This window comes from Prionailurus bengalensis, chromosome A2 (assembly GCF_016509475.1).
Source record: "Prionailurus bengalensis isolate Pbe53 chromosome A2, Fcat_Pben_1.1_paternal_pri, whole genome shotgun sequence".
In the NCBI taxonomy this organism is placed as follows: domain Eukaryota; kingdom Metazoa; phylum Chordata; class Mammalia; order Carnivora; family Felidae; genus Prionailurus; species Prionailurus bengalensis.
This window is the reverse complement of record NC_057348.1, coordinates 81,535,415-81,561,431: the sequence shown is the minus strand read 5'-3', so window position 1 is coordinate 81,561,431 and position 26,017 is coordinate 81,535,415. Positions and strand designations below refer to the sequence as shown.

At 35.1% G+C, this 26,017-nt stretch overlaps 1 protein-coding gene across 1 annotated transcript in view; it reads right to left on the bottom strand.

The window, feature by feature from the left end:
- Positions 1-6,879: 6,879 nt before the first annotated feature.
- Positions 6,880-26,017, bottom strand: part of RSBN1L (round spermatid basic protein 1 like) — a 67,912-nt gene continuing 48,774 nt past the window's right edge. The window contains exons 4-8 of the mRNA XM_043588688.1: positions 16,928-17,065; positions 15,027-15,169; positions 12,062-12,229; positions 10,896-11,004; positions 6,880-10,815 (exon numbers count right to left, since the gene is read on the bottom strand). Coding sequence (XP_043444623.1) covers positions 10,177-10,815; positions 10,896-11,004; positions 12,062-12,229; positions 15,027-15,169; positions 16,928-17,065 — 1,197 coding nt within the window. The 3' untranslated portion in view covers positions 6,880-10,176. The remainder of the gene's footprint in view (positions 10,816-10,895; positions 11,005-12,061; positions 12,230-15,026; positions 15,170-16,927; positions 17,066-26,017) is intronic.

The window sequence follows — 26,017 nt, the reverse complement described above, 5'->3', positions numbered from 1 at the left end:
AGTTCTCCTTTGTAAAGCAGATGACAGTTTAAGTTATAACACCACAAATTAATGTAGCTTATGAAACTACAGAGCTAAGCTAAATAAAAATTATCAATTACAAGCATTTTGCTGTCTTATAATTGGTATATATTCTATTTTGAGCATCAAAAATAGGGTGGAGAGGGATAGTTAATATGGGGAACATAATGTCCCAGAATTGATCAGATATTTCTAATGCAACTGAGAGATCCAAACCATTTGGTCTCTCTAATGATAGATTCAAAGGAGAAAAAAGTTTTCATCTCTTTGAGAAACCAGATAGGATTTTGAAATTCGGCAAAAGCTGTATTTGTGCATGTATTATCTCTCAGTGTAATCTCTCACAGGGAAAAGGAGAAGAACAGCACCACATGCAAACAATTAGCTAGGTCAGGAGTCAGCAAAATTTTTCTCTAAAGGGCTATATAGTAAATATTTTAAGCTTTGTGGGCTATGTGGGTCTGTCTCAACAATTCAAATCAGCTCTGTGGCAAGCAAGCAGCCATAAACCATGGCTATGTTCCAATAAAACTTTATGGACAATGAAATTTAAATTTTGTAAAATTTCCACGTATCACAAAGTTATTATTCTTTTGACTTTTGTTCCACTTACTCAAAACTATCCATTCTTGCCTCACAGCCATTCAAAAAACAGACCCCTAAGCTAGGCCATGAAACAAGCACATCTCTGTATGAGATTTTCTAAAAGAAAAATATGGGACAAGTCTCAGAGGATGAGAAACTAGGTAAGAAATATATCTAAAAGGCCATGTAATAACCAACCTGTTGACCCATGAGGATCAAGTAATTGTATCTGAAAGGTTCCCAGAAAGTAGAACTTTCTTAACTTGGTATACTGACACCATAAACGAACAACTTGAAGCAGCACAGTAAGTTATTGATGTATGCCTCCTTGATTCTGGCACCAATTCAGATGTGTTTTATCTCCATACCACCAAGGAATTAATTCAGTTCTGACACTACTTGGAAATCGTATCTCATCTCACAGGCTAAGGGTCCAATTCCAGCAGATGCCTCCTCCTCTCAAACTTCAGATACCAATTACAAATCCAGGTTGTTTCCTGTGCTTCTGACCTACCAGCATTGGATTGGATGTTCACATGACTCTCTCGATAATTTTGCTAGAGCAGCTCACAACTCAAAGAAACATTTTCCTTTTTGGATTACCAGTTTATTATCAAAGGATGTAACTGAGGAACAGCGAGATGAATGGTAAGGCAAGGTATGGGGAAGGGGCAAGGAATTTCCATGCTCTCTGGGCACACCACTCTTCCCCCATCTCCTTGTGTTCACCACAGAAGCTCTCTGAACCCTGTCCTTTGGGGATTTTATGGAGGCTTGATTACATAGCATATTAAGAAAATCAATGGCCAATGGTGACAGAAGTCAATCTCCAGTTCCTCTCCCCTGGAGTATAAGGACAGGGGGACTGGAAGTCCAACCCTTTAGTCACACGGTTGTTTCCCCTGGCAACGAGCCCCTATTCTTAGGTTACCTAGGAGTTTTCCAAAAGTCACCTCATTAAGTTCAACAGACACCTTATTACACTTAACATTTAAGTTCCAAGGGTGTTAAAATTCCTGTGCCTGGAATAAGGATGAAGATCAAATATGTATTTCTTATAAATCACAGTATCACAGCCTCAGTGGTTGGGATACATTTAAAATATTAATTAAAGATAGGATGGAAACTATGCTCACAGAAAAAGCAAAACTAATGGAATAATAAATAATATGAAGAAAAATACCTTCCCATTTGTTTATAATTATAGGCTATTACCTTTATAATATAAAGTTGTTTACTAATGGTGTTTATAAAAAGAACACACTCTGCCTTAAGAAACTTAAACATGAAAGTATGCAACATTGGGGCGCCTGGGTGGCGCAGTCGGTTAAGCGTCTGACTTCAGCCAGGTCACGATCTCGCGGTCCGGGAGTTCGAGCCCCGCGTCGGGCTCTGGGCTGATGGCTCAGAGCCTGGAGCCTGTTTCCGATTCTGTGTCTCCCTCTCTCTCTGCCCCTCCCCCGTTCATGCTCTGTCTCTCTCTGTCCCAAAAATAAATAAACGTTGAAAAAAAAAAATTTAAAAAAAAAAAAGAAAGTATGCAACATGAAGTTTCTTCGTGAAGTCAGTATTTTCCAGGTCAGCATGGACAAGAAGTAACTTAATCTGATTTGGGGTGAAAGATTTATCAAAAATTCTGAGTAAAAGCAACTTGTGAACAAAATAACTTTTTGTAAGACTTGGAAATAGAAAAGTAGAAAATATGAAAGAATGCACAACTTAATTCAGCAATATTTCATTAACACAGAGGATGGGTATGGTGGTACAATCAACTTACCACATGAAACATGAGCCCACCAATGGAGGGCTTTCACGCACCAAGAAAAATAGTTGTGCAAAACTTTGAGAAGTAGAGATCCGTCCATGCGCTAAAGTTTACTGTAATTTTAAAAGTTATTAACCTTATGAATTAGGCGGTTTTCCATTCTGCTTTTTCACAGTGCAGCAAGTAAGAGAAACTGATGTTGATTAGTTAACAGAAGTAATGGTCAAAAAAGAAGAGGAAACCATAGAACCATTTTCATATGGGGCAGGCATGTTACTATACACCTGTGTCATCAAGAAAAGAATAGTCATTTCTCCTTCCTGAAGACAATCAGAGTGCTTTTAGTATTATATTAAGAACCCACAAACTACAAAGGAGTTTCCTCTCATCTTGATTGGTCACATTTGCACAGTAAATGTCAGTCGATCTCAAAGTATTGTTGGTGTTCCTATAATTCGTGACATAGATAGTGAAGGTACACAGGAATTACAGTGTTAGAACCAAGAAAAAACCACCTCATTACAATGACAGAAAAACTAAAGCACAGATGAATGAAATGTAAATCAGACCATGGTCATTGATAAATGGAGAAGTCTAACTCCAAATGCTATTTCCACAAATAGGTTTGCTATTGAAAAAAAATAGTTATCAGCAGAAGATGCATACCAGTTATCAACTGCTAGGTAAGGTAACCCTGGGTTAAAAGCTTTTATGAGAGGGATCTACTTTACACTTTAATGTTTAACTCTCATTTTGCTTGCCCTATGTTCAAGTTATCATACTATAATCATACTGGTAATCTTACACCTCAAAGTAAATTTACTACCACTATCATGTAGATACCACAAACACAAATTTCTAATCAGGGAAAGGCAGTCTGTGACAAGACAGAAAAAGCAGTCTGTGACAAGACATGATTTTGAATTTCTGGCTCTGGGCAAAATAGTGAACTAGGAAGAAGTTTGTTTTGGTATCTCCCTAACCTCTGCCACAACCTCACCTTGATCCCTTGATAAACTTTTTCCTCTTCCCAGATACCTATCATTTGCCCAAAATTAGAGAGCGGTATACAGAGAAGAGATCATTAGTGAGAAAGGCATGAAATGATTAGGCTGACCCAGAACATAGCTCTTCTATTCTTTTTACTATGTTAATTCCAGGATCAGAAGCTAACACTTGTAGTGTCTACAATATATAAATCAATGTGCTACGTAAACATTTGGCATGTTGTCATTTAATTCTCACCACAAATTAACAGAAAAGGTATTTCTCCCCACTCCGCCACTTTACATATGAAAAATACAAACTAAGAAATTTCTCAACATTATACAAGTGTATTATTCCCCCTTGATAGCTGCTCAAATGCCCTCAGCATAGTATCATACTAGTGAAGTGGGTTCACAGAGGGTCTGTGAAAACGTGCCACCTTTTTGTCCTTGCCCCACTCCTGCAACAGAAGGATATAGACTAAAAACACTAGTGCATGTTATCACCTTCAAAATTTTCAATTTTTGAATATTTACAGTATCAATAGGGAGACTTTATCTTGCCAAGCAAGACTTAGTAACAGTTAAAAATCTGCTTCAGACTGCTTCTTATATGATTATTTGCAATTTTAATCATTTTACGTCTAGTTAAAATCTATCCTTAATTTGTAATGAATGTATGTCTGGTTGAAGGAAAAAAGTTGGATTTTACAGGTTTAATGATCTTTACAATATTTACTTCCTCCACATTACTCAATGGGCCCAGATATTTAACAGGTCGCTTCTTACACTTTATTTGTAAGACCATAGTACAAAATAGAAACTTGGTCTCTTTATAGTGCCTGCTGATCTAATTTTCCTCACTTTTCTTTCTATTGCAATTCTGGAATTACATTATGAATTAGAGTCAGAGACAGACTTTTTAGTAGAAATCTACATAATTTGTTTTTCCCACTCCCAGTAAAAGTACAACAGTTAAGGTTCCTTCAAATATTTATTGAATACCAAGTGTATATATTGGATGTTGAGGATACAGAAGGAAAAGAAAATGTAACTTCTAGCTTATGGTTTAGCCAGAGCCCAACATGTACTTAACTAATATGTACACTAAATAATATGCACAAAGGAACACAAGAAGCAGAGGGAAGAAATGGTTCTACACCGACTTTGGGATAAGGGCACAAATGGAACAAATTCATGACATGTGGAAGAGATGTTTAACTAGAATTTCGAGAAAAAAAAAGTAAAATTTCACTGTGTTATATTCCAAGCAGAGATTTCCCCAGCAAAGGCAAAGAACTTTAAAAGTACACAAGGGAAATGGCAAGTACTGGCACCAGGTAAATCTGAAAATTGGGCACACACATTAATGGAAGGTGACAACAGATGAAGTTGGAAAGGAAGGGCCATATCATGAAGGCTTTTTGGTACAATGATGAGCATTTGGCTTCTATTTAGGAGAGGAGCCATGGAATATTTCTAAGCAAAAGAGTAACAATCATTGTTTGTCTTACAAAGATTAATCTGGTAGTAAGAAAGAATGGATTGGAATGGGGATAGGGGCAGAAGACTGCAGTCAGCCTAGAACATTTTAGGCTATTTTAAGAGTCCAGGTGAGATGAACATCTACTATGGCTAAATATCTACTGTAACAAGAGAAGTAGACAAATTATAAAACCACTTCTGGGACCAAGACAAAATCTCACAATACATTGTATATAGTTAGAAGAAAAGATAGAGAATTCTGATTACTGTGAGATGACTAGGTAGCGAGATAGTGACGCCAATAACCAAATAGGAGGGATGGAACAGCTAATGCTTGGGGGCAAGGGAGAAGAATTTAGATTTGATTACAGGGATCATTAGAGCTGCAGTGAGAATCCAAGGCTGAGTGAAGTCATGGGGTCATGAAGATAATTCAGGGACGGAGTATAGAGACCTAAGGAACCTGAGATTGCTTTAAATAGTGAATAGGCAAAAGAAGACATCCAAAGGAATGGAAAAGCAAAGCAGAACAGTTAGGTCATAAGTACAGAGTTTTAAGGAGTAAATGATTGTTTATAAGTGCTTCAAGGATTAAACAGAAGTATTAAGTGAAGCCACTGAATTTGGCAGTCAAACGGTGACCTTTGAGAGAACCACTTCAGCAGGGTGATTAAATCTGAGGCTTAAAACAAAATTGGAGTGAAATGAGGAAATGAAGGCAGACAGAGATTTCCAAGAACTGTCAGGGAGATGGAACAATAGTATAAACAAAAGCCAGACTGAAAAGTGTGTCTATGTTTTGTTTTTTTTTAAGAAGGCAGACTTGAGATTTTTCACATAAATGTCTGGCTCAGTTAAAAACAAAATTTCAAAGAAAGAAGACACTTCGGGTGTAGAGGGAAGATGTGGAACTGCCTGTCCAAATAAAATTTTAAACACTACATTATGCAAAATATTTGCAGCTATACTGACTTGTCTCTGAATCTGCCTAGTAGTGTTAAGTAGTACAAAAGCAATGAACTTTATAGGAAACTATATAGATTTAACATTTTAAAAACACACAAGATGTATAAATCCTAAATTTAAAAATGTGTAGAAGGAACCAGAGTTCTCTTATTTTGATAGTGCAGTTCTTGGAAGGCAGATAATAGTAAAAAACATAGAAGTAGCATGTCTTTGTTGTACTCTTCGTTTCTAGTTAACATATATTCTATTTGCCCACATTTTATTCTTGGCTCATTCACATTTCCTGATTGGGTCTAAAGTCCTAGAAGGGAAGATAACCTGAAATGCAGAATGTTTTTTTTCCCCCTCCTTTCCCTGGTAGAGACTATGATATGATATACAACCTAGTAGAGATATGATATACAACCTCTGTAAACTTAAAAAAGAAAAGACATCACTGCTTTTAGCCTCTTGTGCTTGACATTCTAAAAAGCAATCATTCCATCTGCATTATGCAGTATGTCACAGAACAGAAAAGCCAGAGCAGAGATAGAGATTTACACTTCTCCCTAGTTGTCCTCTTAATTATCTTATCTGAGATACACTGTCAGTGCCAAACATAAGTCTTTCATGAAATAGACAAGGCATTCTAAAAACCAAAATTCTGTTTACATATCAAATTAGTTACATCAGGTGGGAGAAAGATTAAGCAAGAGCTCTACTACCACTCTGAAGATCTAAAACCCATCATGTCACTTTTTACCAGCTTAAAAGCATTTGGAAAACAATGGCACTTTTGTCCTCCCCTCAGGGGAGAGAAAGTCTAGAGGGAACGGAAGTAATTTAGCCCATCATCCTGGCACCCATACCTAACTAGTTTAGCAGTCTTAAAGTAATCCTCAGTATTCTAAAGTTGGCATGAATCAACTTTTGATAATTAAGTTTTAAGAGGAAAAAAAAAAAGATTTTCAAATTGCAATTCAAGATCTTATGGTTTTGGCTAAAGACAGAGAAACAAGAACTTTTAAAGATGACAAGATGAAAATAAAATGTCAAATATAAGAAAATAATTACAAAACAAAGGTAAAAAGATTACAGTTATCAATTTTAGTATTTATTGAAAGGTGGAAGACAAGGAAAATTCCTCTCAAACTCTAAAAACAAATCTTGCATCTTTGCTGAATGTAAAATGAATTTTTAGATATTTGCTTTACATGACAATGAACTTGTCCAACAAAATACCTGAATGCAAATTTACCAAAACAGTGCTAATCTATTATTTACAAACATGATCTTACCTGCCATAAGTATTTGGGGAAAAAACTGTTTCACTCAGGAACACTAATGAAATACCTTGAAGACCTAACAAAAGAAATAAAATTTTTCCTACCTTCCCTGGCCCCAACTCCCCCAAGTTATATAATGGATTAAAAATGGATATATGTGGGAATAAACATAATATTTCCAATAATCTTACACACATGCACACACACACATACACACACATACACAGTGTTGTGCTAGATCAACCTAATCTTTATTTAAGGTCAACAGCCTTAGGGACAAGGGAGAAAATGAATATGGCTTTAGTAAAGTTTTCAACTAAATATCACAAATGTTTAATTCTTTTGCTAGCTAACCAGCTAACCTGAGTATGGAAAAGATACTACTTCTTAGCTAAAAGGGTATGAACAAAAGTAATTGAAACAAACAAACAAAAAAAGCACTGTAGCAGACACCACTGAGGTACCTTAGTTATTTTTTTAAAGGTCTGTGTATCAATTTAATAATTTACATAATCACTGTTTATATAGCATAAGATCATATAGAAACTACATCTTAAGTGCTTTATTATTCTGGTCCAACAAACTGGAAGTAACCAAAACAAAACAACAACAAAAAAACCTAACAAACTTGTGTTCAGATAAAGAACTGGAATGTACTAACTAGGAAACCATTAATATAATGCAATATTGAAATAGAAGTTATTTGTGTGTAACAAAGGTAGTCAGAAAGTTCTCAGATTGCATCTGAAGAGGATTTTAAAATTATAACCCGTAAGACAAGGAACATAATAGCATTATTCAAGGTGACAAGGCTATATCTTGAAATCTGAGCCCAGTGATTTGTATTTCACTTCCAGAGAAATGTATGCATTTTACAAAACATTACGTTTTCAAAATATGGACAAGTTTTGAGTATTGTTTATAAAAGAAACTATACCTAAAAGCAACCACTGTGGTTGTTTTAGATACGTCTTTTAGTTAAAAGTTTAAGGCTCATAATATTTTGGACGGATACCCTAAAGACATTTTATTACTGTATGATCTCATGCATCTATGTGTATAGTACTGGAAAACTGAAACGAAAACGTTGTTAAATATATCACCCTTCAATTAAAAAAAGAAAAACAGAAAAACATTTTAACCACATGCTCTCCTACTTCTCAATACTGGTTTGTTATTAACTTTTGTATCCAAAAGGTAGATGCAAACGATAAATTTAGCTTAAAAGAGAAGATTTAAGTGGTGAAGAGCAGGCTAAGGCAGTAACGTATAAAACAAAATCCCTATTTACATTATCATGATTTATACCTTCCTTATCCCATGAAAATTCCTATGTTACAAACATATTGATTTCCTGTAAACCACTGAGATTTCCTACAATATTTGCCTACCCTTTTAAACTGTGAGCCAGAAATACCACTGCTGCAATTATTTTTTCTCCCTAACCAGAAAGATAAGCAGTTTTATGGGTACCACAAATAAGGCTGGGACAGAAACAATTTAAATAGCAACACTAGCCCAAAAGAACCACAGTTAAAAGTCATCAACCAAAGTAAGAGCCCAGAAAAATACCAAAGGTAAATAAAATTGATCTGCAATGAGAATTCCTTATATCAAAGCTTACATTAAAGACATTTGTTTGACTTTCAATTACAGTAGTGGAAGCAGTCTCAAATAGTGCTGAAGTCCATCACTGAAGAGATTTGTTTTAAGCTTTAGGTAGGCACTGGCAATCATGTTTCTACCCTAATTTTACTTTCTAGAGCTTTTTTGGGGGAAAAAAGTACTCTAAGTTGTTTACCTGCTAAGGTAGGGAGAAGGATCCTTAGAAAAATGAGGTAACACATCTTATTTTGTTAGTTCTATCTCTGTATGGCAGCTGAGTCATTGCCCTTAACGATTTTGCATTTGTCGTATTTTCCTCCTGTTCTGCAAGAAAAATGTAAAAAAGGATTTTAACTGCTCACAACTAAACATTCTGACTAAAGATTTTTACTCAGCTTCTATGAAGTATATATAGTACAGATGCTGATTAGTAAGAAAATTTTCTCAACTTATCATTCCACACACTACAGAGAAAATTTACCTTAGGGCTATGCAATCTGGCCACAAAACTTCATTAGTTAGAAGAGTTAGATATCACTAACAGACCTTGTTTCTCCCAACTTTATAAAACTGTTTCTATTACCTAAACTGCTTTCTTAATGTTGAATATAAATATTTTAAAACATATTCCAGGGAGTGAGGCTAGGAAGTTTCACATATTCATCTTATTCAGCAATTTAAGAAGTTATGCAAAATATGATATACATATATATATATATTCCCATACATACATACATATATAAATATGCTTTCATAACTGAACCTTGGTTTTAAAAATGCTTACACAGTGTGGAGAATTTAAATATTCACTAGATTTGAATACGTACATTGCACTCCATTACCACTCTAAATGCATACACCAGCAGAAACATAACAGACCAAATGATTTAACTGAATTGTCAGTTTGTCTTTATGCAGACCCAACAGAAAACATATTTATTATTATGAACCTTTATTAAGTGGCTCACATTTCAGTATAAATCACACTAAAAAGATTTTTTAAAAGCTATTTACACTACAGTGCTGACACAGTAAAATGAAAAAAAAATTGGTATAAATAAGCTCTATGGAAAAGCCTTTAAATTGTCAAAAAAGAATTCTGGCTCATATTACAAAATATATATATATATGTTAATACATATATATATACATATATATACATACATATGTATACATATATATATGTAACATATATATATACATATATATATATATATATATGTTAATGTCAGCTCTATTCTAAAACCTACAATTCCAAATCAAATGATTTTTTTAAAGACTCCTTTTGTTTAAACCTGTAATGTTTACAGTGCATCTGGCCCTAAGTGCTTTGATACTTCACAGTTATGGACAGGCACTGAGGAATGTTACAAAGCTACATAAACTCTATTTTGTAACAGACTTGGGAGCAAGTCCTTGGCTTGCTTTCAGAATTCATGAATCTTTATTACATTAACTTAAAAAAAAAAAAAAAGAATTGTAAATGGTATGTACAAATTCAGCACAAAATGTCATCATCTTTTCTATCTTGATTTGAATGTGCTGAACTAGGTTGTCTTGTATCAACTAGACTTATGTGACTTCCAGGACATAATTCTTCCTTTAAATCTTTGTTGGTATTTTCAAATTTAGAGTCCACGTCAATCTTAAATTCTGTAAATTGAACATGATCCAATTTTGCTTTAACATTCTTGCCATCCATATTCGGTGCTCTAGTCTTTTCAGCAATATAAACATTCACAGGTTCTTCCTTGATTCTTACAGATGGAATAGGTTCATGTTTAATCTGCTGCAGTTCAGATTTAGAATGAAGTTTGTCTGAAAAATTAGAATCCAAGGAGGTTTTGCTTATAGCACAAAGCATGTGGTCAGTGTGAGGTCCAAGAACTGATGATGTGGTATCTGGGGATGTGCCTGTTTCATGAGTAGCTGTATTCTGTACAGTGTCCTCCTCTAAGTGATATAACTTGAGCCGAACATGCCATGCTAAACTGCATACAGCTGAAACTGTCTTGAACTGATGAACAACATTCCTTGGAATAAAATAAATGTCATTATCATACAGCTGAATTCTGGCATAACGGATGCCTTCCCTCCTCAGTTGATTAAGTTTTGCATCATCAACCCACTGGACACACTAAAAAAAGAGACAGAAATACCAGTAAGTCTTTTCCACAATAAAAATTAAACTGAAGACAATAATGGTTAAAGATATACCTGGGACAGTGGAGGTTCATGTAAATCTAACTGCATTCGTTGAACTACTTCTAAGAAATCTTCAGCATGAAAACAAATTACATCTTTGGTTATTCGGGGTTGAGCAGGCCTACAAAAACATGAAACAGTGAAGAATCTTCCATTAATGTTTCACTCAGTTAAGTCCTTATTAAATTTTATGGTCAAAACAAAAGTACTTAGAAATAAAGTCAAAATGTTTAAATATGTAAAGACCACTTTACATATTTAAACAAAGGGATAAAACCATGAGTTTTGGCTTAAACATAAATAGAACAACTCGCTTCGTTTTATTATAGCTATGTATAACCGTATTTTGAAAAAGCAAAATAATTTGAATTGGTTAATTATAGAAATCAAAAAAGTAAGGGATTATCTTAAAGGTCAATACTTCAACAAATTAAATGCTAAAGACAAAATTACTAAATAAAAATTAGAGGTAAATATGAGAAGAGAATACTTTCAATAAAGACATATATAACCGCAATTATGTGTAAAATTCCTAAATCACTCTTAATAAATTAAGAGACATTCACTAGAAAAGTGCTACTAAACTATTACCACTCTATTTGCAGGGGATTAATAGTGTCTTTATAATTCTAAAAAATCCCCAAATTCGTCAAGTAATTAGCAATATACAAATACATTTTTATAGAACATGCTAAAAAATGGATTTTGAAATGAAATTCCAACCAACAGAACTACAAAACAATCATACCAGGGCAAATCATAAACAGATTTTTAAAAACCAGTGAAGAGAACATCTACAACTTATACATTACACTGATACACAGGGAAAGTAGGGTAAGATCATCAGGGACAATGATGACACAGTAAGCACCAAGTGAACCTTAGTTTTTCTTTAACCTTAGTTAAGGCAATTGTTTTTACTTCTCATCACTTAGAAAATCAAATTATTACGGTCCAACCCAAAAGAGTAAACGCACATTCTAACAATTAAAAAATTTTAGTGCAGTCATACAATTAGTCATACAAATACAGAGAAAAAGGGAACTTTCTTTCCCCATAGGAAGAATTACTGAGAAACTTCCCAAGAAAAATTTTAGAAGCCAAGAAAACCTTTCATTAAAATAGCAGCAGTCAAAAAAAAAAAAAAAAGAAAAGAAAAAGCAGTAGTTAATACATACCACTCTCCACAGTGCACAGCCTTCAACACTCCAACAGCAGCTGTAGTCTGTCGTTCAAAACCTTGTCCTATATGATCTGCATGGGCTCTTGTCCTGTCTTCAAAGAGCATCTCACGGGGCTCACTGGTTCGAGGTAGGTACTGCAGGTTTTTTATTTCATTGGTAGTTCTGTTAAAATAAAATCAAAGATAGACAGGTAGGAAGGGAGGGAGGAAGGGAGGGAGGGAGGAAGGGAGGGAGGGAGGGAGGAAGGAAGGAAGGAAGGAAGGAAGATAAATAGAGGAGGTGGGGAAAGAGGCTGGCCTACGTATTAAAGCTTAATCGCCTTCAAACATTTGTGTTGATGTCCTGAGGCTTAACTGCCATCAAGGATTTAGTAATTACATAATTCAGACAAAAGGAAATTTTACATCACCTGCTCCCAAATCAAGTTCTATTTTTAAAATGAACAAGTACAAACAAAAATGCATATAATCCCCTCCTTTTTCTAACACAGTCTTCACAAAAGTGGCCACTGTAAGGTGGATAAACAACTAAATCATAGATGTTGTGGTTTACCCAGGTTCCCTTCCAGAATCTTTACCTGAGGTTTGGGTCTTATCTGTAGAACCATGCCCCTCATTCAAATCACGTGGCTAATGTAAGATATATTATCTGGAACAAACAGGTAACTTTCAAAAATGGGTTAATTAATATTTATAGAATACCTACTGTATATTAGGTGCTATCTAGGCACTGCAGCTAGTGAACAAGACAGTAGTGAATAAAACAGACAAGTTCCCTACTTTCATAGGAGTTGATATTCCAGTGGAGAAAGACTAACAAATAAATAAATAGGAAGAAAATACCAAATAGTAAGTACTTCCACAAAACATGCATGATTTATTGGAGGCAGAAAGGAAAACCTTAGCTCCCTCTTAAAGGACATCCACCTGCATTCCCCTATGGCTCACCTAGATAAGCATACAGAAGCTGCTACTTAGTCTCATTCAATGCAAAAACCCTCTAATTTTGCTGCAAAAGGGGAAAAGGGTGAGAACAATTTCTTTGGGAGTCATCATCTTGTTTATCTTCCTATGTGGTTTTCTGTTGCTTTCAGAGACAAATCCAGATTGCCCCCATAATTTTCTCCTCTCATCCTAGACTTAACCCCTAGAATCACTCTTATTAGTTCTCTAATTTCCCACTGTCCATCTCTACTACCACTGCTCTTTGCACTCTTGTATTACAACACACACACACACACACACACACACACACACACACACACACACACACACGTGATGCTACAACATACTTTTTTGCCTTTTGTGACTATGTTCTACAGGTGCCAGAAAGCTACATGATAATTCCTGTAGAAAGCTAACAGGCTTTCAAGCCTACAATTCTAGTGTCATTAACACCACATTCTAATGAATTAAAACTTTATATGAAACATTTAGCACAGTGCCTTGGATAATATTGTTATTAGTTGGTCAGACTACTACGTGATATACAATCATCACATATACATGGATTCTAATCCCTGAGGGCAGGCAGTTTCCTCAGAGGGCTGGTGAACTCCCTTAAATCACATGTAAAATTCTGTGTATATCTGCACTGTTCTGGGGAGAGGCTTTCACAGTCTATTTCTCACTACGAAGAATGCTGAAATTAACATTCTTATACATTTACCTTTAGTGATTTCATTTCTTAGGACAGATTCCCAAAAGTAGTAGTGCTGGATCAAATAGTATATATGCATTAAACTTCATGAGCTATTGTTAAATTACTTTCACAGAATGATTATAGCAGCTCACCTTTCTACCAACAATATATAAATGGTTCTGTTTCCTCATACCTCCCAGCCTCTAATACTTTTTTTTTGCCAATGTAATAGGTAGAAATAGTATCTCATGATTCTTTTAATGTAATTGGCTGAAGCCTGTTTTTCTACTGGGTTGTGTTACATTTTTGTTGTGAATTTGGGAATGCTTTTTGTATATTAACTTTAGTCTGGCACACAATATAAATGTTTTAGTCCAGTCTATCATGGTTTTGAACTTTGTTGTTCATGTCTTTTTTCTCACGAATAGTATTACTATTATACTAGATAATACTAGATAGTATTTCTATCTTATTTGGTCTCTCCTAGGTTTAAAGTTTTTATTCTTATATTTTAATTTTTTATCTATTATGTTCAAATCTCTGACTTCTTGATAAGGGCTTGAGATAAGGGCTATGGTTTTGTTTTCTTTCAAATGGACTTCAATTATGCCAGCATTACTCATTAAATAAATCTTCCTTTTCCCATCCATCTCATACATTAAGGTCTCAACATATTTTGATGTATTTGGATACTCTATCTATCGTATTCCAGTGATGTTTTTGAGCTTTACAATAATTTTTAATATCGAATAATACAAGGCCCCCACACTTATCTTCTCTTTCACAGTTTTCTTGGAAATTTGTTGACTTTACTTATCCTTCCTTCTTAACTTTAAAATCATTAAATCCAGTGCTGGAAGTGTGAGTCCAACTGGAATGCTAAAAACTTCAAAGGACACTCATTTATCCAATCTAGAACACAGTAGGGTTTTCCATTTATTTAGGTTATTATTTTATATCCTCCAGGAGATGTTTTAGTTTTCTTAATATGGGTTCTGAATATTTCTTATTAAATTTATTCCAAAATAGTTTATAATGTCTTTGTTGTGAATGACATTTTTTCCCATTCCTACTTACAATTTATTGTCATTTGCCTACATTACTCAAGCCTCATTTATACTTGATATTTTATAAAAAAAAAATTATCAGCACGTAGCCATTTTTGAATTTACATTTCAAGTATGCTCTAGACTTTCCCTTCCTTCTTTCTCCAATTTCCAACACACACACACACACACACACACACACACACACACACACACACACACACAGTGTACAGACATCTATCCCTGGCAATAAAAATTTGTAATCAACATACCTTTTCCTTTTGAAAGGTGACTTTGGCATATCGGCCACAGGGATCATTTGTTCTCCTGGGCGCACCCACATGATGGGACCATCATCACTGTCTTTTCGACTCTCTAATTTTAGACTAGACAGTGTCCCCCATGGCAGTGTACACTAGAGGCAAAGAGTTACACAGAAACCAATTATTTTCAAAATGCATCTTCCAACATACATTAAAGAATACTGCCCCCTTGACAAACTTTCATATATACCTTTATACTTATACATTTAAAACACATACCTATTTTGAATATATTCCTATGTATTTATACATTTTCCTTCAAAAAATTCTATTTCAAACATATCAAGAGTAATTATTCTCAGATGATTCTCTCCTCTAACCCTGGCAGAATATGATTTACTACATTCATCATTTGTTATTCCTCCTTCTACCAAATAAAAGGGTCATGTGATGTTAATAAGCTGGCAAAATAAGCAAGTGTTCTCCATGAGAATCCATAAAAATGAACTGAGTTATAAAAACTAGGCATCTCAAAAAAAAAAAAAAAAAGATACCTCTTTGAATAATTATCATCAAAACCTAACAAAACGAAAAGGAAAACCAAACCAAAGTCAAAACTTACTTCTGTTTAGTAGTTGCTTGAAGAGGTTGCTGGTCTAAAAGCAACTTTTTTTTTTTTTTTAAAGAAAAGGGAGAAAAAAATGTCTAAGGGCCATTGTCCTGGGAATGGTGAAAGTGGTATTAAAAAAAAAAAAAAAACCACAACATTTATCCTATCATTTCCAAGAAAGGGGAGGATTGTCACATGAAATTTCCCCTGAAAGAATGCATTTAGCTCATTTGCCTTTAAAATTACAATCTGAAACAATAATGTTTAATGGTTTTTTTTTTTTTTTTTAATTTACAGTTTATTTTGAGACAGAACGAGAGAAGGAGAGTAGAGAGGGAGAGAGAGAGAATTCCAAGCAGGCTCCATGCTCAGCACACAGCCTGACACGGGGCTCAAACTCACGACCTGTGAGATCACAAACTGGGCTAAAACTGAGTCGGATGCTCAAGCAAGTAAGCCCCCCAGGCACCCCTAAATTACGGCATTTTAAAAATACCACTCAAAATAAATGCAATCAAATTCCATGATTTCACTAGTAAAGGAATAAAAAAATATAAGGGGAATGGAATGGAGTGAAAAAGTTAGAAAAGATATGTATACACACATAGATTAGAAAATGGAACAAGAAGTGAAAAAAGAAGAGATCTACAGCGAATTATGTAGCAAATATTAGAGATAAAGGGATCCTATCATATTCTGACCTTTAAATTACTGATGAAAGAACTACACAGCTCAGAAATTTCTCTCTCGGTGGGACAGTCCCAGCAGCCCACAAGAAGAAATATTTTCTAGAATGCAGAGATTATTGAAAAAAAAAAATCTGGCTGGAAATCATTTAAAAAATTTAAAAGGGCCTTAAAGCCACATAGTCTAAATGCAATGTTTTATGGATGAGGAAACTGAAGTCCAGAAAGTTTAAATGGCTTGCCCATCCCAGGCAAGTAGAGCCAAGATTGAAATACAGAGGTATAATCTCCCAAGCCAGTTTTCCACAATGCCAAACTGCCATTACTTTGTCCTAAACACTTAATTTGTAGGCATCCTTCCTGTACTTTAAATCCTCTGGTACTCAGTTGATACAAAGCTGACAAACGGATGGAACCTAATTTCCTCAAGTGGGAGCAACAGGCAAATGTTACTCTGGTCCACCACTTAGCTCTGCCATTATAATCAGTACCTGAGAGGTCACGTGCACACACACTACACAAGAATTCTATTTCTGAAACAACCATGATTTGTGTCACCCGTAGTGTGAAAGTGACACCCACGATTTAGACTGCTTGATACTGTTTTCTCTTACTTTTAAAAATGGTGAATCTTCCAACATGTCAAGGAACTCAGGGAAGTAATCTCCCACTTCTTCATCAACTGCTCCCACCAAGCTGATCTGTCGCATTGGGCCAGCTCTGTAAGTACCGTGAGAATATGTTCTTTTTACCTGAAGGATATGGATTTAATTAAAAGTTACACATAAGATAATGTTTACTATCATTCTGTAACACTAAATTATACTGTCTGAGAACATAATGTGAGGTAAACAAAACAAAACAAAAGCCTTTACAAACAGTTAAAGAAAAAAAAAAGCATGAAAAAAAATCCATACTAAGGCAAGCTATTTTACCTTCCCTAGCTATTCCTACACACTGCTTATAAAACCACAGATGAGATCAACAGCATAATTCTAGACACTAACTTCTCACAATACAGTTAATTATATGATCTATAAGGCCAATTAAATTATATTAAAAAGTTGTATACCAGTTTTTCCTAAATGCCTCATATCTTTTTATTGGAATTTCCCCCTGAAATGTTACATTTATCTGATACCAGTGGTTTGTTTATATGTCTGAAAGGCCACCAGGAATGATTTTCCCTTCTAGATCAAACCATATTACCTAGAATCCAGTTTATTTTTATGATTAACTCTGATAAAAACTACTAGAGATTGAGAATCTGGAGTCCTAGGTTCCAACTCTACCTTTGCTATCTACCAGCTATGTGACCTTCAGAAATCACATAAATTCCTTGAGTTTTAGTTTCCTTAAGTGGAATGATTTACCTCAGATTGCTGAAGAACACGTAACAATTATATAAAGCTATAAAGCCACCTGCACAATGCTAGCAAATGGGCGGCATTCGAGTATCGAGTGAAATAAAACAACCCACACCTCAAGAATCTTGGTACTTGAATTCTGACAAGCACATTTAAATCCTGCAAAGAAATCTATGCCGTTTGATATCCTAATGGGAGTAAACAAAAATCTTTATAAGGCAAAACAACTTCCTTTCATAAACTTTAAGCAAAATCCTAATTATCTTTTTCATCTCTGGATTAGCTTTGGTGGGCACTAAATTTAGGGAGATCAAAGTATCTCACTTTGCCTGGGTCTATGGCAGTTTTAAAATTCAAAGTCCTATATATCTCAAGAGGCAAACCTGGAATGGTTAGGCTTTTGTCACATCATGGATACACTCTTAAAAGATATTCACATCACAAATCAAATTCCTATTATCACAGATGGCACAGATAGTCATATGTACCCAAGAATGTAAGCCCTCCACCCCCATATTTAAAAAAAAAAAAAAAGATGACAAAAATTCCATCACAATAGATTAATTTGACTCAAATACTAGAGAATTTCACTTCATTTTTATTATAATCAGCAAAAGCAATTAACAATGATACGTTAATTCCTTAATAAGTTTATTTACCAGAATTCCAAGTTTAAGTTTTGATTAACTGTCAAAAATTCACTTCTTAGAACCGTAACACACTCTTCCAATCAAGTTAAAAAAAAATTGGAAGTTCTGTGTCCCCATTTTGTACTCATGATTTCATCTTTTTTCCTGTATCCCAAAAGTTCTTAGCATCTTCAATACTGAGAGAGCTAAATGTTAAGATCTGACTGTACTCTAGAGGTTCTAGATGGTTACATGTACTAACAGTACTACAAGAAAATTAGTCATCAGTGTGCATTCTGAAATGTAGTCTAACAAAGCTAAAGGTTATTATCAATTCAAAATTAAGCAAATTTACCAGAACGGACATAACATTAATTCTATTAGGTGATTCTGAGTTTGTGGCTTCAGTTTTGGATCTGCATATGATTGTATTAACAGACCTCATGGCCATTCAGTGAAATCAGACTTACACTGCAAAACTCAAATTTTCCAAGTGCTTTGAAATACATTATTTGACCTGTAAAAGTCACAGTAAGATAATAATATTTCCACTTCAAACCAAATTTCTGTGCCTCAAATCTCCTTAATTTGTTTAACTCAGATAACTCATCTAAATCATTAACTAGTTCTGGGGCACCTGGGTGGCTGAGTCTTAGGTTAAGCGTCTGACTTCGGCTCAGGTCATGATTTCACAGTTTGTGAGTTCAAGTCCCTCCTCAGGCTCTGTGCTGACAAGCACAGAGCCTGGAGCCTGCTTTGGATTCTGTGTCTCCCTCTCTCTCTGCTCCTCCCCTACTCGCCCTCTGTCTCCCTCTGTCTCTCTCTCTCAAAAATAAATAAAACATTAAAAAAACTTTTCTAATTATTAACTAGTACTAACAAAGCCAAAATCAAGGAAGTCCTTGCCACCCAGCTTGTTCATTCTACGACATCACATTATCAACAACAATCAACTGAATAATTGGGGCAGTGACTCAATGATCAACTAAATAATTTGGGAAGGAGGAATCTTCAACAATCAAATTCTTCTAAAATACTAAGCACAACTCAATTTATGAGCTCTCCTAAAGAAATGGGCACTTTGAGGGGCGCCTGGGTGGTGCAGTCGGTTGAGTGTCCGACTTCAGCCAGGTCACGATCTCGCGGTCCGTGAGTTCGAGCCCCACGTCAGGCTCTGGGCTGATGGCTCAGAGCCTGGAGCCTGCTTCCGATTCTGTGTCTCCCTCTCTCTCTGCCCCTCCCCCGTTCATGCTCTGTCTCTCTCTGTCCCAAAAAATAAAATAAAACGTTAAAAAAAAAAAATTTTTTTTAAAGAAATGGGCACTTTGAACATACTTTTCAAGAAAAGTCAAATGGGTGGATGGTCCACTGGACTTTCTTTCCAAGTGCAAAAATTAAATGTGTGCATATAAAAGATAACACCAAGAAAGAATGCTCTTTAATGTGAATGTTAGGAATCAAAGATAATCTTCTCTGCGGAAATGTAAATATGAAACCATAACAATTTATGTAATAGGTAAAAACAGGTCTTACTATACTTGAAATAATTTTTTTCGCAAATAACTGAGGTAGTTTTCTGAGTTCTACCTAGCAGTTGCCATGCAATTCAAATTGCTTCCATCCTACAAAAAACAAAAACCTACTAAAAGCATTATTAAACTATAGAGAAGACGGGATAAATACAGTAATCAGAAAACCAGAACTAATTACTAACAAATTTAACATTCAGCCCTCTTAAGAGTATAATTTCTGTGTTTAAATGTTAAGTAAAAATGTATCATTTAGTAACTGAAAAAATGGGTAAAGCTTCTTGGATGATAATATTAAAGACAAATGATAATGTCTTATCTTATAACTTAAGTACTTCACTAACTGACTTAACCAGATGTTAACCAGATGTTATCTTAGCCTAGAATGATTATTAATTGAAAGGAACATACTGACCTAGTCATCTCATTTCATTCAAATTACCTTTACATTAATTTCTAAGTTATAAACGTTGTTGTTTGTTTAAAACTAAAATGAAATGTGCTCGCTTTGGCAGCACATATACTAAAACTAAAATGAAACACATCTAAATTAGTACAGACTAATTAAAAACTATTAAAAACTTTAACATAATACATTAAATAAATTAGAACAAACTTGAGTCCCCCTCCCACCATTTCTATTTTGAGGCCACCTAAAAAGAGGCTATATCTTTTGATGATGTTTTAAAATATGGTCCTATTATAAGTCATAAATATTTCCAAAGTTAATTGGGAAAAACTAAATTTTCAAGAGTAAAGTAATATAGACTCTAGTCATCAGCTTATAATCTTAAATATTGTATTTGAATCTTTATAGTTCTTGTCACCTCATGGCAAAATACATATATATTATATATGAAATTTACTTATATACATAATTTGCTTTAATAAAAGTACAGGTCTCTCTCCTTTTCACCAAAATGTGCTAAAACTGTAAAATACATCCTATTTGTCTACTATTAAAACCACACAGGTAAATTCTACTAAAAGTATGGTCTTTATATAAACTATGTATACTTATCTATCATGTTCAAAAACAAAACAGTAATTTTCTTCTAAAACATTTATTCTCCAAATATTAAAGATAATACTCTAATAACTCAATACGATGGATACAAATATATTTAAATTTAAAACTAAATTTTAAAAATTAAACTGAAGTCATCAAAATCTTACAAAATTTCACGAAAGTAATTTTGTGAAAGCAATCTTTTAAAATACACTGTACTATAACTTTTAATTATATACCACTTAACTTTGTAATTTCACAACCCAATATTCAAACATAGACTAAATTAGTCGGAATCACTAATTTAATGTTTTAAACATGGCATATTGCACATAATAATGCATTCAAATTCAAAAAGTATGTATCTCTTGATAAAATATACAGATGGCACTAAAGTGGTTACAACAAAATGTTAAGAATATGATCCACACACCTTTCACAAAAAAATGTAAGTACCTCTTGATTTAGAGGACACCTATTTTACTGCAATACTACATAGCAAATATCTATTCTTACATGGAATGAAATTAAACCTACAATATCATAAGATAAAAAGCTTCAACTCTCCAAAAATCATCTATTTAACAATTATAACTAAAGGGCAGTGGGGGTTGAGGCGGAGGAAACAGGTAAGGTTCTAAAGAATCTCTGGAGAGCCAAAATAAATGCCATAAAACCATGACTCATAAAAGGGTCTCTTCTGACATATGTTTCTACATTAGGCACAATCCTAACTAATCTCTAAAATCATAAAGGATAAGAAATCACAAATGTGAAGTGGGGAGCAGTGACAAGAAGCAGGCATACATATTTGCAACTCCCCTAGCATGCATTAGAGCATCAGAATGACAAACCTAGACTGAAAACAGAGTTAAATTGTATTGCATATGCTTTTAAAAAGGGTATTTTCGGGGCGCCTGGGTGGCACAGTCGGTTAAGCGTCCGACTTCAGCCAGGTCACGATCTCGCGGTCCGGGAGTTCGAGCCCCGCGTCAGGCTCTGGGCTGATGGCTCGGAGCCTGGAGCCTGTTTCCAATTCTGTGTCTCCCTCTCTCTCTGCCCCTCCCCCGTTCATGCTCTGTCTCTCTCTGTCCCAAAAATAAATAAAAAACGTTGAAAAAAAAAAATTTAAAAAGGGTATTTTCATTAAAATCTCGGCACCTAAAACTATGGGCTTCCATTATCTAGAAAAACTACCTATCTGAAAAATATCACATCCTGATGACACTGGATATGAGATTACTTTATTTGCTTTGACTCACTTCAGTAAACAGTAGTCAAGCCATCAGTTTTCTGATGCAGTTAAAAGTTTACTAGAAAATATCAAAACGTGTCACTGCTTTAAAACAAATCCTATATGCTAAAAGGAAAATGCATTGTTACAAAGAGTACACATATTTTTCCTCTCAATTTAGGTACACTCAAAAGACAACACAATAAAAGATAGAAATGACATTTTTGCTTATATTTAAATAGTTAAATTAAGCTCATCTTTAAAAAGTGCCTGTTAGAAGCAGATGGAATATTTTTAATCTAAATCTCCTCCCTATAGCTCCCTTCACTGCCGTCCCCCCCCCCCCCCCCGCAAAACCTACCACCATCATGATTGCATGTTTACCTTTCCCCTCTCATATTCTTTATAAATGTTATAAAGGGAAAGAAAAATCAGGAATAGGAAACTTCTTGTACCCAATGCCTGTTTAAGTGTCAAAAACAAAATCTAAGAAGTTCTGGTTAACAAGAAATGAACTGTTTAATTAAATCATGTTTAAACCGAAATCCTATTCATTATTCCTCATGAAAAGTAATCTTTAAAATAAATGAACAAAAAGAAGACCTTATGATTCTGAGGTCGGCCTGCTTACAAAAAGAAAAAAAGTAGACTTTCTGACAAGAAAAACACAGCCAAAAATAAATCCGTAAGACTCAAAACTGTTTTATTTTATGTATAAAAATGGCTACAAGGGAAGAAGCAAATATGGTAATAAGTAATTCAAAAAAAACATGAAGAATGACTCATTTGAAACAACTTGCTGTTTCCTAAAATATGTTTCTTGATATGCCAGCCCCTGCAAAGAGGATTCTATACAGTCCAATAAATTTCGGAAACTCTTCCATGTGGGAGGTTTACCACACACAGGGACTATTAGCATTTCTGTGAGGTCTCAAGGTAAACATAACTTACTTGACCCAGCCTTACACAAACTATTCTGGCTTCAAAACCAGTTTTTCTCATACTTGTTTTAGCATGCCTACCAACATCCTGAGATAGTAATGGTTCCACAGAATAATAGTGAGCCATAATAAATACAGAAGATATTACAGATGTTCCTAGCTAGCTAGGATCAGCATCAATCTGAAGAAAACACAAAAACAGGATAATTATCAGAACCAAAAATTTAGGGGGTGAGGGCAGAAGAGGCTGTCAATTCTGCTGGGTGTTTTGAGGGGAGAGGGGGAAGGAGAGGGAAAGTCTTATTTAAAAAAAAAAAAAAAGCTCATCCCATTCTTACTGAGGCAAATCTAAAATCTAACATAAATGAGTGTGCCACATGGGGGAGCCATTCCCCATCACATCTGGCATATCCTTTCAAATCAAAATCTAACACGTAATGACATTTAGTCAACATTCTATTTCAAAAATATCCATGTAACTTCAACTAAAATTAGGATAAAAATATCATTATTCATTTTTAAAACAGTACAATAAAGGAAAAAGTCCCTTTTCTCATTTAGAGCACCTGGCACTTGCACAGATCTGCTCCTAAGCATTCAAGGAAGATGGGACAGGCACAAATGGTCAAAATAAAATTTTAATACAAATACAGCCAATGGTTCAAAGATGGCATATCTAATCATTTTTACTGGCCTAAAACAGTGAATGACCCCAGCAAGAAGCCAACAAATCTTAACTGTCTCATTCTGCAGAGGGACAAAGCTTAACAAATCAGATCAGATTTAATAACTTTCACTACTAAGTACCAGCCATTTAATCATGAGTTAACATCATGACCTAAGTTATTTGATACAAACAACTCAGAACCAAGATGAAATAAAACCAGGATTCAGAGTTTGGGGAGGGGAAAGGTGGTCAGAAGATAAGTGCTCTGGTTTTCATATTCTCACAGCTCCAACTACAGTGTTCAGAGTATGTGCTGATTAAATACTGAGTGACAAGAAAGAAACCTCATTTATACCTTAACAGATTAAACTCCTGTCTTACTTGCCTTTTTGTCCTCCTACTATCAAATGAATATTTGAACAAAATGGAGATGGTAGAAAAACGAGGACAAATGTGGAGATTGCAAATGACGGCCAAAAATTCTTCCCAAGCATGTATGCTCACTTTTTTAAACTTTTTTTTTTTAATGTTTATTTATTTTTGAGACAGAGAGAGAGACAGAGCATGAACAGAGGAGGGGCAGAGAGAGAGGGAGACACAGAATCTGAAACAGGCTCCAGGTTCTGAGCAGTCAGCACAGAGCCCGATGCTGGGCTCGAACTCACGGGCGGTGAGATCATGACCTGAGCCGAAGTCGGACGCTCAACCGACCAAGCCACCCAGGCGCCCCTAAACTTTTTTTTAAATGTTTGTTTATTTTTGAGGGAGAGAGAGAGTGCAAGCGGGGGAGGGGCAGAAAGGTAGACACAGAATCCCAAAACAGGCTCCAGGCTCTGAAATGTCAGCACAGAACCCAACACCGGGCTCAAACTCATGAATCTCGAGATCACGACCTGAGCCGAAGTTGGACACTTACCCGACTGAGCCACGCAGGCGCCCCTGTGTACTCACTTCTAAGCAACATGACTGCACCAGTCCTATCATTCAAGAAGTGAATCTGGGCCTGGCTATTTCACTTCCTTTGGCCAACAGACATTAGCAAACCCAACAGAAGCAGAGGCTTGTGCACTAGGAATTGCCCTCTTTCTGCTCTGTGGAGTCCTGCACCTACCACCATGTGTATGAGCCTAGGCTAACCTGCTAGATGATGAGAGAAATGGGATCATCACTCCAGGTGACAGCACAACAACCACTGGACATTCAAGCAAGATCTCCTAAGACCAACTGACCTTGGTCAATCATCAGACACGTGAATGAAGCCATTCAGCCCCAGCCAACCCAACAAAGACCGTAAGAACTCTCCAGACAGCCCAAAGAATTGTGAGAAATCACTTTAAGCCATTAAGTTTTGAAGGTTTTGTTTGCTGCAGCAAAAGAACTGACAGGTTATTAACTTACAACAAAAATCCATGTATATATGTTTCTGTTCTCAAAAAGACTTTTATCATACACTTTGACATTATATCACTAACCTCAGAGCCACAACACTACTGACATGACATGACCTACTAAAACAACATTATAATTCTACATGGTCTTTAAAATTTTCAGGCAACCTGCAAGGATACAGACGAAGATAGAAAACATAATTACACAAGTAAAAAGAATTCTAAAACCAAAAGAATTCAAAGACTAGGAGGTCTCGATCATCTGTCACTGCCGTGTGTGTGTGTGTGTGTGTGTGTGTGTGTGCACTGTGTGTATACACACACACACATACACAAAAAATTTCAAATTAACACATTTCAAGGATAAAGGCTGAACAGGTGCAAAAATGAGTTTTTGTGAAAACTACAGAGTAATATTACAAAGATAAACACTACAAAGATCATAGGAATGGTTACATAATTTGTCATCTTTTACTTTCCACAGAATTGAGGACAAATGAATTTTGGTTGATCAGATTTTAATCAGGGAGGAAGGAAAGAAGGAAGAAGGGAGGGAAGGAAAGGAGGGAGATAAGGAAACAATCTAGTCTCATGAGGATGGACTTAGTTTGGGTTCCACAAGCCACTGGTAGTCAGGACCATCAGGTTGCACTATGAATAGGTGCAGTAACAATTTTATGTCAGCATATACAGCAGCCCTTGCTGGTAGTATTAATTCTCTGGGTCTGATCTAAACTTGGGCATATGAGGACCTATTTTAAGTTGAAACAGATGAGGTTTTACTTACATTTTAAGCTTCAATATTTGCACAGAGTACAATACTACAATACAAGGAAACATAAAATACATATTTTAACATTATTATACTGTTTTATCCACTAAAAAATAGTGCTAATTCATTACAGATACTCATTATCATGAATTTCTTTTCTTTTGTTAA